The sequence below is a fragment of the Leptonychotes weddellii genome, chromosome 6 (assembly GCF_054177405.1).
Source record: "Leptonychotes weddellii isolate Sample4059 chromosome 6, ASM5417740v2, whole genome shotgun sequence".
Lineage (NCBI taxonomy): Eukaryota > Metazoa > Chordata > Mammalia > Carnivora > Phocidae > Leptonychotes > Leptonychotes weddellii.
In genome coordinates, this window is record NC_138374.1 from 38,899,656 (window position 1) to 38,911,550 (window position 11,895).

General features: G+C 40.5%; 1 protein-coding gene across 1 annotated transcript in view; it reads left to right on the plus strand.

The window, feature by feature from the left end:
• LOC102751156 (glutamate receptor ionotropic, delta-1-like) overlaps positions 1-9,066 on the plus strand; it is a 199,308-nt gene extending 190,242 nt beyond the window's left edge. Inside the window, exon 10 of the mRNA XM_081823088.1 lies at positions 8,934-9,066. Within this exon, the coding sequence (XP_081679214.1) occupies positions 8,934-9,066 (133 nt within the window). The remainder of the gene's footprint in view (positions 1-8,933) is intronic.
• The last annotated feature ends 2,829 nt before the right edge of the window (positions 9,067-11,895 follow it).

Genomic DNA, 11,895 nt, shown 5'->3' on the forward strand with positions numbered 1-11,895 from the left:
CCAATTTGGGGCTAATAAGAATAAGACTGTATGATCATTTTTATAAAAAATATTTTGCGGAGGTATGTTTACACTTTTCTTTTTTAAAGATTTTATCTATTTATTTGACAGAGAGAGACACAGCGAGAGAAGGAACACAAGCAGGGGGAGTGGGAGAGGGAGAAGCAGGCTTCCCGCCGAGCAGGGAGCCCGATGCGGGGCTCGATCCCAGGACCCTGGGATAATGACCTGAGTCAAAGCTAGACGCTTACCAACTGAGCCACCCAGGAGCCCTTGTTTATGCTTTTCTTTACCAAATACAGAAGAGTGGAATTCCTGGGTCATGGGGTCTATGTGTGTTTACCTCTATAAGGAATTGCCTAAACACCTCCACCTCTATTTTACACTCCCACTAGTAATACCTTATTTACATACTTGAAACCTCCAGTTGCTGAACATCCTAACCAACATTTAGTCTTATAGTCTTTTTGACTGTAGACAATTTAGTGGATGTGGGGGATGGTTCTAGGTAGTTTTGCCACAGACATCTTGCTGCAAGCATTTTCACTGCAAACATGTTCGCCACATAACTAATTGGCCATCGGACAATTTTGCCATAAAAGATAAAATAACTGGTTGACAGTCTGGTTTCATTTCTCCATTGAAAAATTTTCCTTTTTTATATTATATAAATCTCAGCTAGCCCTCATAATTGTCTATACAGTAACATGTGGAGATGGTGGTCTTAAAATAGTGGATGATGACAAACCTGTATGTTGACTTGATAGAAAATACAGTGGTAAAACTTACTGGAAGTGTGAAATAGGGAGTGTAAAGCCAGATTACACTCTAGACTACACTAGAAAACGATGACAGATCAGTTCCAATGATCACAAAGCTCAGTTACAAATGTATTACAGCATTAGCATTTCTTCCACATTTTCCATAGAACTTTGGAAATTAATTTTATTAATTTTTTCATGTTTAATTATGTCCTTTTTAATGTCCCTCTTTTCTTTTTCATTATTTTATCTTTTACAGCAAAATTGCCATATGACCAATTAGTTATGCAGCAGAAATGCTTTCAGCAAAGATGTCTATGGCAAAGATGCTTATGGCAAAAATGTGGACACGGTGAAGGATATCCCATTTTTTAATTGGCATTCTTTTGGTGGCTAATGATGGCTAGCACTCTTTCATGTGCTTATTGGCCATCCACATAGCCTCTCTTTTTTTTTAAATTTAAATTCAATTAGCCAACATACAGTACCTCATTAGTTTCACATAGCCTCTTTCAAGAAGGGTGTGCTCAAGTCCTTTGTTAATTTTTACTGGGCACTGCAGCTTTTCATTATAGATTTAGATGAGTTTTCAATATATTCTAGCTGTAAGTCCTTGATCAAATATAAGTACTGCAGTTATAATTTCCAGTCTGTAACTTGCTCATTCATTTTCTTAATGGTGTTTTTTTAAAGAGTAGAATTTTTAAATTTTGATAAAACACCATGTATCAGTGGTTTTTTCCTTTATGGTTTTAATGCTTTTTTGTGTCCTAAGAAAGTTTCCTACCTTAAAGTTGCACATTTTCTTCTAGAAGGTTTTTACATTTATGTCATCTATTTATATTTACATTATGTTGCATATCAAATTTGTTTTTGTATATGGAATAAAGAAGTGGTCCAGGTTCTCTTTCTCTCCCCATATATATATCCAATTGATCTAGCACCATTTATTAAAAAAACAAAACAAAACAAAAAAATAAAAATGCATTTATTTAACAAAGAGAATAGATGTGTTGATTGAAAATTAACTGGCCATATATTTGTTGGTCTATTTCTGGATTCTTTATTCTGTTCCATTGATCTATATATCTATTCTTATGCCAGTATAAAAGTATCTTGATCACTGTCACTTTATAATAATTCTAATAATTCCTTATATCAGGTAGTATAAGTCCTCCAACTTTGTTTTTCTCTTACAAGAGTATTTGGGCAATTCTAGATCATTTCCATTTCCATTTAAATTTTAGAATCATCTTGTCAAATTTCTAAAAATTCTTGAGATTTCAATAGCTATTACACTGAATCTATAGATCACTTGGGGGGAAATTGATATCTTCACAATATTGAGTCTTCTAATCCACAAACATAGTTTTTCCTTTCAAAACACCAACTTTTGACCTTATTGATTTTTCTCTGTTGTTAGAGTTTATTGATTACAGATTTTTTTGTTGTTGTTAAACTTTTTTCTCCTGTTCACTTTGGTTTTAATTTGCTCTTACTTCTTCTTGCTTCTAAATGTTGAAACTTAGACCATTGGATTTTACTCTTTCCTGACATAAGCATTTAAAGCTATAAATTTGCTTCTATGCACTGTTTTAGCTGAATCCCATGGATTTTTATGTGTTGTATTTTCATTATCATTAAGCTCAAAATATAAAGTGTCAAACTTAGCCTTTTTCTTTACAGTGTCCCTATTGAGTTCTGGAGGACAGCAAATGGCTGTCATTTAATGGGGGAAGAGGCTATGGGGACAGAGAGCAGGGATTTATTTTGTTTAGTGAGGTTGAGGAAAGCTTCCTAAGGTACATTTGTCATGAATGCACATTTACAATCCAAATGCCTCAATTTCTTTTCAGTTTTGAGGATACAAGGGTGAGAATGTGAGAGAAAACTGGCAAGCAGGAAATCAAATACACAGAAAAATAAGGGAAACCAGAGAGGCAAAAAAGACAGTTGAATGCCATGCGAACAAAACCCATTTTTATTTCTATTGAATATATAGTTTCCTTGTAGGAGAATGGAGGCAGTGGTGTTTCCCCTGCTGAACAGAACCCCTCCCTGGGGCCTTGGGCTTAATTCTAAGTGTCTTGGCCATGTAATATACCTGAACCATCTTCATTCGCATGCTTTAATTCTGTGGCCCAACGCAACTCCAAGTACACTAAGGTTAAATATCCCCAATCCATGCCAATGTTTAAAGTAATAAGAGCTTTTAAGAGGAAATCTTAGGTTATACATTTATAATTTAAATATAATATATCACCATTAAGAAAAGCTTAAAATAGTCTTAAAAAATAAGCAGAGAAGAACCAGCCAAACTTTTTTTTTTCCCATCACCTAAATAAGGCTCCAGGGATTCTTGTGTATATTTCTGTCCAGTCTTTTTTGAATCTCTACAAAGATTTTATAGAATTACATTGTTATAGAAAATATATTTTATCCTATGTTTTTCTAATACTATTATAAAACTTCATAAAAATTATTTTAGTGGCTAATTAATATTTCATCAAATAGATGTCAAATAATTTACTTAAACATTTTCTTCTTGTCATTTGGACCATTTCTAAGTTTTCACAAATATAAATAACAGTATAATGAACATCTTCAGGTGTCATTTTTTTTAGTTACTACGTTTATTCCTTCAGATCAAATTCTCAGAAGTAGAATTACATTGTCAGAAAAGGATATACACTTTTAAAGCTCTTGGCAAAATGTTGCTGAGTGTTGCCAAAAGGAGAACTTTGAATAAATTACATTCTTATCTTTGGGATCAGAAGAATACTCAGGTTTCAAAAACAGTTTTTTTTTTCCTCATCAATTCCTTGTGGATTTATGTTTAGTAGGAAAGATCTTTTTTATAAATTGGTATTTTTTTCTACTTTTCTCACATCCTCTGTTGTGATTTTTTTTCCTTCCTTTCTTTTTCTTTTTATATAGGTACATATATTTTAGCTTTATTTTGCTTTATTATTCTGAGAACTGGAGTAATGAAGAAACTACTTTCTTTTCAACTCATTTTTTTCCCCTTGGCCCACATTAGGTATTGCCATCAATGATCCATGAATTTTGGTGGGTTTGAGAATATTAAGATCATGGTTAGATGTTTACCTTAATTTAATAATCAGAATTGATGCATATACAAACCCCTTCCTCAGATGTGTATTTCTGCAACAATTTACTGTTTGAAATACTTGGTCTCTTATTCCTTTGTTCATTCATTCATTCATTCATTCACTTGTTTATGAGTGCTGAGCTCAGTTAATATGTAAAAGTGGGCTTGATACTTTCCTCCTAAAACTGAGTTGAACTGATGTAATAAGACCAAACTGAAGACAAAGGCTGATTTTGGACAGTATATTCTTTCAAACATAAAAGATATTTGTTTCCTTTCTTACCTTATCTATGGCTTTCCTTCCATCCACTGGGGCCTGGGCTCAATGTATGGATAATCAGGAGATTAATATAACATGATGGCTACCATTAGAGAGATCTGGGATGGCTCAGGTGCGGTGTTAAGCTTCTGCCATGCTTTCGCTCAGTTATGCTTTAACACAACCTGTTTATTAATGAGAAAACTGAAGTTCGAGGACAAGGGCCTTCCTGCAGATCAATGTTGAAGTCAGTTTGGGACCCGGGGTTTGAGCTCAGTATTTTTCTCACTCCAGCACCTTTGTTGTTATTTGTGGCACGTTGCAGAAATGGAGGGAGAGGTATGATCAGAGTAAAACTTCGGCTCCTGCCTTTCTTCCACTCATCTGGAAGCCAGAGTGCTTCCTTTCCCTCTCCCCTCCTTTATACGTCCTCGTGCTACCTGCTACTTGGAGCATCATTTCCTTTCTTGGTTGGCCAGGCTGGTTTCTAGTTATTCCTCCAGCCTTAGCAGAAGCATACACTCTTCCGGAGGCCCCCGCTTCCCACCCATCCCCAGGTCCTCCCCCCCACTCCTGCCCCAGGACAGGGTGAGAGGCTCCCTTGTCACCCTGTGTGTCCTAGAGTACAGCTTCATCAGATGCCACCCCATCCTTAGTGCCCTACTTTGACACATCCCCCACTACACTCAGAGGCTGCTTAGGGTCAGGCCTGTGTCTTAATCTTTTGTCTGTCCTCAGGGCCTAGAGCTGAGGTAGGCTTAGCTGCAAAGCACATGGACAGGCATGTGCATCTTTCTTCAACACAGATGAGTAGGATTGCTGGTACCCAGTTGCAGAGAGGGCAAGAAGGGCAGGGGGCGGCTTAGTCAGTCTCCTGGAGCAGGTTCCCATACAATTGAGTAAGTTGGCCCTTTCATAACACCCTGCTGCTTAATTCTGTTTGATGATGATTCGTTTGGGATAATACAGTCCAAAGATCAAGGAAAGCCCCCACTGTGCCTCTCTTATTAAATTACTTTGCTTTGGGTTTTGAGCATTGCCAAGCAAATCTCGTTATGAATTCTTCAATTACTTTCTTTTGCAATTTTAATAATTTGGTAGGGTAAGCTCTGGAATCAAACCAATATCTGTGCCATCATGCTAACTTTGATTATTTTCAAACTTCTCATTAGAGGGGTGGGAGGATGTTCACTCCCCTTAAATCGGATTTTATTTTTTCAAATTTGCTCTGCCCCGTAATTTGCTTTGTACCCAGGTCTGATACGCTTCACCTTAGTGCTGGCTATAAATGTGGGCTGATTCCATTCTATTTGTTCCACTGAGCATTATTGCTTTGGGTTTTATGATTTAAGTTTTTACATTTTGAATTGAATTGTTTTGTTATTTGATTACATTAAAATCAAGAAGCGATTGCTGATGAAAACAATTTTGATTTATTGCGTCAGCCAGATTGTTGGCAATTTTTGTTTAGCTTATTTTTATTTCCATTTTGTTGGTATAATGTTGTTTGTGCAGAAACAAAAAGGGAGAAAGGGAGGAAGGAAAATAACATTCATAAAGAAATTATTCCATGTGGCATTGTGCTTCTGTACTTTATCTTCACCATTGATGGTGTTTTGTGATATTTCCATTTTGCAAATGAGGAATACAAAAACACAAAAAGGTTGAACAGTTTGTCCAAAGATTATCGGACTCTTTCTCTGCCATCCATGTGTTCATTATTGTTACTACTATTATTACCATCACCATCATCATCATCATCAATAATATAAAACCTATTTGGGTAGAAGTAGTGGTTTCCACAAGGATGCATAGCTCTAATGAGTCTCTTTACCTTCCAACATAGAGATATTAAGATTGGCTTTTTAACCTGACATTTTAAAATTTGAGTATGTGTTTGTGTATGTATGTGTGAGACACACACACACACACACAGATGGACAGAGACAGAGAGAGAGAGCAATGAAGGGTAGATAAATTTAAATCAGGAACAGTAATAAGAACAGTAAAAAATCTGAAGCTCATGCCTCCCAAGGATCAGATAAAGGAACCAACCAGAAATGGTGTGGAGCCTGGTAAAGAGAACTCTGAGCAGTGAAATTTGGTATCTTTAGTATTCCAGAACCTTTGTCTGGAAGAGGTCTCGGACCCATTCTGTACGGCCCAGATCTCAGACCGCAGCTTAGTTACACGAGAAGTGACGTGCAGCAATCTCTGCACTTTCTAGTAAGGGTTCACCATCCCTGTGCGATGTGACGGGCTCCTATTAGGCAGTTCCCCTGCCAGACCCCTCTGGTGGCGAATCTTTCTGATTCTTTGACTTTACAAAGCCGGACGTCCTGCCAGGTAGAGCTCAGAGTTTGTTCTGTGAGGGATGGGAGTCCATTTCAATCTCTTTGGTCAGAATGTGACCTCTTTTGTAGCTCCTCAAAGTGCTTTCAGGCTATTGTGTGAGCTTTTTCTCTCAAGGCTGACATTTCTGCAAAGGCCATAAAGGAATACCTCAGCTGCAAATGGGGTTGGAGAATGAGACTCTTCAACATAAAACCCACAGAGATGGCCTCCCAACACTTTAAGGGGTTGTCTTTAATATTAGTTATGATCACACACAATTTTACTGCTTCTCTTTCCTTCAGGCACAGTCCGAGTTGCCAGTTCCCAACACCTTTTATGGCTAAAGAAACTGAGAAGAAGTGGCAGCAGATGGCAAAGACACCTTGGCCTCGGGCGGGGGGCAGGGTGTAGTTTCATGGGTCTCGTTTGAACTTTGTCTCAGTGAAGTCAAATGCTCAGTTAAAGCGGCGTTAAGTGTGGTGAGTAGAGTGAGGAATTTGAGTTAACAAGAACTGGGTTTGGAAGTTAACTAACTCCCGAACAAAGTTATCTCCTCTGAAAAATAGGAATAATAATCCTGGGTCTTCTCGCAGTTACCATAAATAAAGTTTAGAGGTGATGTGAAGGGATGGGTGCAATGCCTGATAAAGTGTATTTTAACAACATAGCTCTCAAAGTGTGGTTGTTGGACCAGCAATATCAGCATCATCCAGAACATGTTAGAAGTGAAATTCTTGAGCCCTACTTTAGATCTAATAAATCAGACGACGACATGGAGGGGAGCAGGATAGAGATTAGTAATCTGTATTTGAACATACCCTCTGGCGGGATTCTTATGCCCTCTTAAGTTTGGGAACATGCATTTGAGTAAGTGGTGTTTATTGTTATGATCGTTGTTTTATTAGTATTAATATTTGATTTATTCCTGAATCTTAGAAAGCGACTCTTAGTCAGAGGCCCAAGGGTGGCCTTTGACACTGTCCATGAAGGTCAGCCTCTGGAGGAGCGAACAGGATGGAAAGGGGCAAACCTGATGGGGTGTACAGGATATATCCAGCCCAGCTTGCTTTGATTCAAGGCCCCAGGCTTCCCAGATCCTAGCATTCATGCCTTCAGTTCTTTACTAATCACTTTATGCATATTTTTTCAGCACCAACTGTATTCCAGACATCATGCCAGGGCAGCAAACAGGACTTGCATGGCCATGGCGCCTACATTCGTTCGTGTGTGTGTGCACGCACACGGGCGCACACATGCACACAGGGAGGATCTACATGGTCTTAGCCCTGTGCTTCTTCATAGGATGTTTGACAACATGCTTGTCCTCTGTGCCGCCTGAATTCATGTATTCTTGAGTCTCTAGGATGACATTTTTCATTTGTATTCTTTTCTCTTTGTAATCTATTTTGTATCTAAGCAAACCAACTTACTTTCTTTTAGATCATTCTTAATCTTTCCCGTGGAAAAACTCAGATAAGATTGTTGTTTATCATGGTCCTTGGACAATTTAAAGTTTTGACAAATCATTGAAAATCAATATGTCCCTTTGCCCTGCTGGGAAGGTTGTTTATGAAGCCCCTGGTTTTGCTGATGGTGTGCAGTTTTAGGCTTTGAGGAAGGAGCCACTGATCCTTCTAAATTAGGGCTTTTCTTTTTCCTTTGTACCGAACTAGCTCCTTCTCCCTTGGAGATGTGAGAAACCTTCTCCCACTAGGACAATACTTGATTCACTAAATAAGACTGTTTCTCCCAGAGTGTTAGAGGACCAAAAGGGAATGCAGCCATAAAGCTTCCATAGGGTCAGGTGCTGGAGGCAGACATCATTAACAAAACTTGGCCAGAATCTGGCAGCAGAAGAGAAAAGAAAATCCGTATGATGACAGAGACAGCTGCTCAGGCAGCTCTGTGTGGCTCTTTGGGGCTACTAAGGTTGAACTTTTGATGTGGGAGAATGGAAGGCCACTTGCAGTCAAGGAGACCTGGGAAGACATTCAATCTCTGTCAATAGCTGATTCTGTGGTCTTGGGCACGGTCCTTTTTGAGCCTCAGTCCTCTTGGGAAACGGAAAGTTCGTGCTGTGGAAGTTTATCCTGAACTTTCTAGGAAGAGAATGGATGGGAAAGCACCAAGTAGAGTACTTTGCAGGAAGAAGGTGTAAAGTGTAACTTACCTTTACTGTTTGTTTTCAATAGTCTTGCTCTCTCAATGCTACGACTTCTGCTCCTCCATTTAGTTCCCCAACCTGAGACCCTAGAGCCATAACACTCTCCCCTTTGTAAACCTGCTCTAAAGAGAAGATCAAAAATTAATTGACACAGAGGTCTATTTCATAGGATCTCTCAGCTTTAGCACACATCAGCACCACCTGGAGAGATTATTAGATGGTTGGGCTCTACTCCCAGAGTCTCTTTATTCAGTGGGTCTGGTATAGAGCCTGAGAATTTATATTTCTTTTTAAATTCTCCAGTGATGCTGATGCTGCAGGTCCAGGGATCATACTTGGAGAACCACTGGTCTATATCATAGACTTTGAGGACATTAAAGCTGGAGAAGACCTTAAGGACGATAACGGCTCGTCTTCCATTTTTACAAATCAGTAGTGAATTGATAACTGGGCCAGGACTATGACCCAGGCTTCTAATTTACCAGGCTGATGATTGAGGGCAATCTCAAGTGTTATTTCCCCTAAGGCATTTGCGTTTTAATGAGGGTCCAAACTCTAAGCTATAAGGATGATGCTGGTGATGATTATCATGATCATGAGGACAGTGTCTTATTGTTTGAGTTCCTTCAATGCATCAGACACCTTCCATGCTGTCTGTCCCTGTGATGAGCCTGTGAGGTGGGCTTGCTGTTCCTGCCTTCTAGATGAGGTCATGCAGGCTTAGAATTTCAAGTGGCTGGCCAAGGACGCTAGGGGAAGGCCTGGTCTGTCCATGTCTGGACCCTTGTTCTCACTGACATACCACACCTTGCTCCGTGTGAAATGGAGTTGAAGATTCTATAAAGGAAGTTAAGGAATCAAAGAGAAGATACTATAAGAGTAAGGACATTGGTGGCCTGAGGAATTACGTGCCATTCATTCTCTGTACCCCTTGCTGTGCTCCTCACGATTGACTATGTTATTCTAGGATACAGGAATACCAGGATGGGACAGACAATCACTGCAGACATCTTGCAGGCCTAATGCCTGGCCATCAGGAGCCATTTTATGCTGCTGTAGTCTCAGGACATTTCCCTTATCCCCGTTTCTCATTCAGGTAATGGGCAGCCTCCTTGGGACCACCATGACAAACCTACAGCATTGCCCTCATACTTGTGTTCATGTCCATAGACACACACACGCGCGCACACACACACACACAGGACATCCCTGTACCAGATGGCCTTGTCGCCTCTTTTGTTGTGTTATCATCCAGCTCCTTCCTGTTCATGCTGGTCTGAAGCCAGGAGCCAAATTGACTGTGTGCCCCATGGACACTTCAGAAGAGCAGGCATAATGCTAATTGTGGGAATGTTCAATTGCCATCTCCCCTCCCATGGAGCCTCCCTGGTTTGCCTGCTTCTGCTGGTCCAGGGGCTGATCCAGGCAAACGGTCATTATCTCTCATTCCTTGGGTGGGATGTTTCCTTACAGTCTCCTGAGGTTGACTTGTGAACACTTCTGAGAGTCCTACTGATTGTCTGCCCTACATTTGCACGTCATTTTGGACAACCTATCCGTTGTTTTGACCAGGAGAGGTAGGCTCCTTCCCAGCTGATGGTCTATTTATCTTAAACCCTTTGTGGTTCTCCAGGCACTTGGTACCTGAGTTCACTTCTCTGCTCCTTCTCTGTGGGCTGTAACACACACACACACACACACACACACACAGAGGCATGCCCTCACACACACACACACACACACCACATGCTCCCACAGAGCATGTTGATGACTTGGTCAAGGTGAAGGAATGAGTGGCAGGGGGGCAGTGGGTGGGAGGAAGGATGTTCCCTTAAGAGCTGACAGATTGGCCTCCTGAATCGAGCTGAGGACTGCAGAAAGGAGGAGCCAGAGTTTGCACTGAGCCCTCACTATCGCCAGGCCTGGTGCATTGTGCCCTGTAATGTCAACTTGGAGTAGTCCTCTGGGAAGCAATTATTAGTCCCCAAGATTGTAGGTTCCCTGCAGAGCTGGGATGTGGCCCTGGGTTTGTCTATGTCTAGAAATCTACTCTTTTCACTAAACTGTGCTCAAGGAAGGAGGCCGAATCACTAAAATTCCCCCTTGGACAGCTGCAGTCACAGAAGAAATGCTTGCAGAGCTACAGAAAATATAGGCAACACAGCAGATCAAAAGACACCATTAGAAGTCACCTGTGATGACATCACCCCAAGATGACCATTGTTGCTATTTGGTGCTTGGTTTCGATTTGTCATAAATATAAAAACATTATTTTTACATGATGATTTAAAAAGGATACCATGATGCAAATACTGTAGTGTAACAGATTGTTTTTCACTAACCACCATAAAACTGGTTGTCATTTATTTAGCATCTACTAGATGCCAAGCAAGGCCCTAAGCACATCACATTTATTGAGGGGTTTAATCCTCATCGGAACTCTGTGAGGTATGGACCATTTTGCATCCAGGAGAACCAAGGCCCAGAGATGTTAAGCAACTTGCCTGCACTCACACAGCTAGCAAGCGGCGGAGCTAGGATTCAGATCGATACAGTTGGAATCGAGAACCCAAGCTGGTCCTTGTTTACACCACAGACATTCGTTTCCCTTAGCAACCAATGCTCTCTTAAAACTCCATAGTAATGGTAATGTAATATTCCATCATTTGATACTATCATTTACCCAGTTGATTCTCAAGTGTTGAATATTTAGATTATTTCCAATGCTTGCTAGTTTAAACAGTGTTACTCTGAAAATCTTTGTACAAACATATTTTCAGAAACTGTATAATTCCTTAGGATAAATCCCTAGGGGTGCAATTGCTGCGTATGCACATTTTAAAAGTGTTAGAATCTCCCCACCAAGTTGCCATTCCAGAAATATCATGCCAGCCTACATGCCTACCAGCAGACTGTAAAATTGTCCTTTTCTCCACAGATGGTCTGGGTTTTCGCTGTGCATCTTGTGGGTTGGTACAGGTATGGGTATTAGCCAGGGTTCAGGCTGTGAGTGACAAACCATTGCCAGTTTGTGAACGTGACCATAGGAGCTAAGACTTGGGACCCGTGAGAGGGCCAGGCTCTGCTTTGTTGGGGTGAGAGGTGGATGTAAGGAGAGGCACTGGGCATGCCCCTGGATGGTGAACGCCCATGAGGATGCGTCAGGTGTCCAAGGAGTCCCCGATATCCTGACAGCCCCATCCAGAGACAGACAGTGTGGGTCCCTGTGACATCCATCTCACAGAGTTTCAGTGGTTCCACAAGC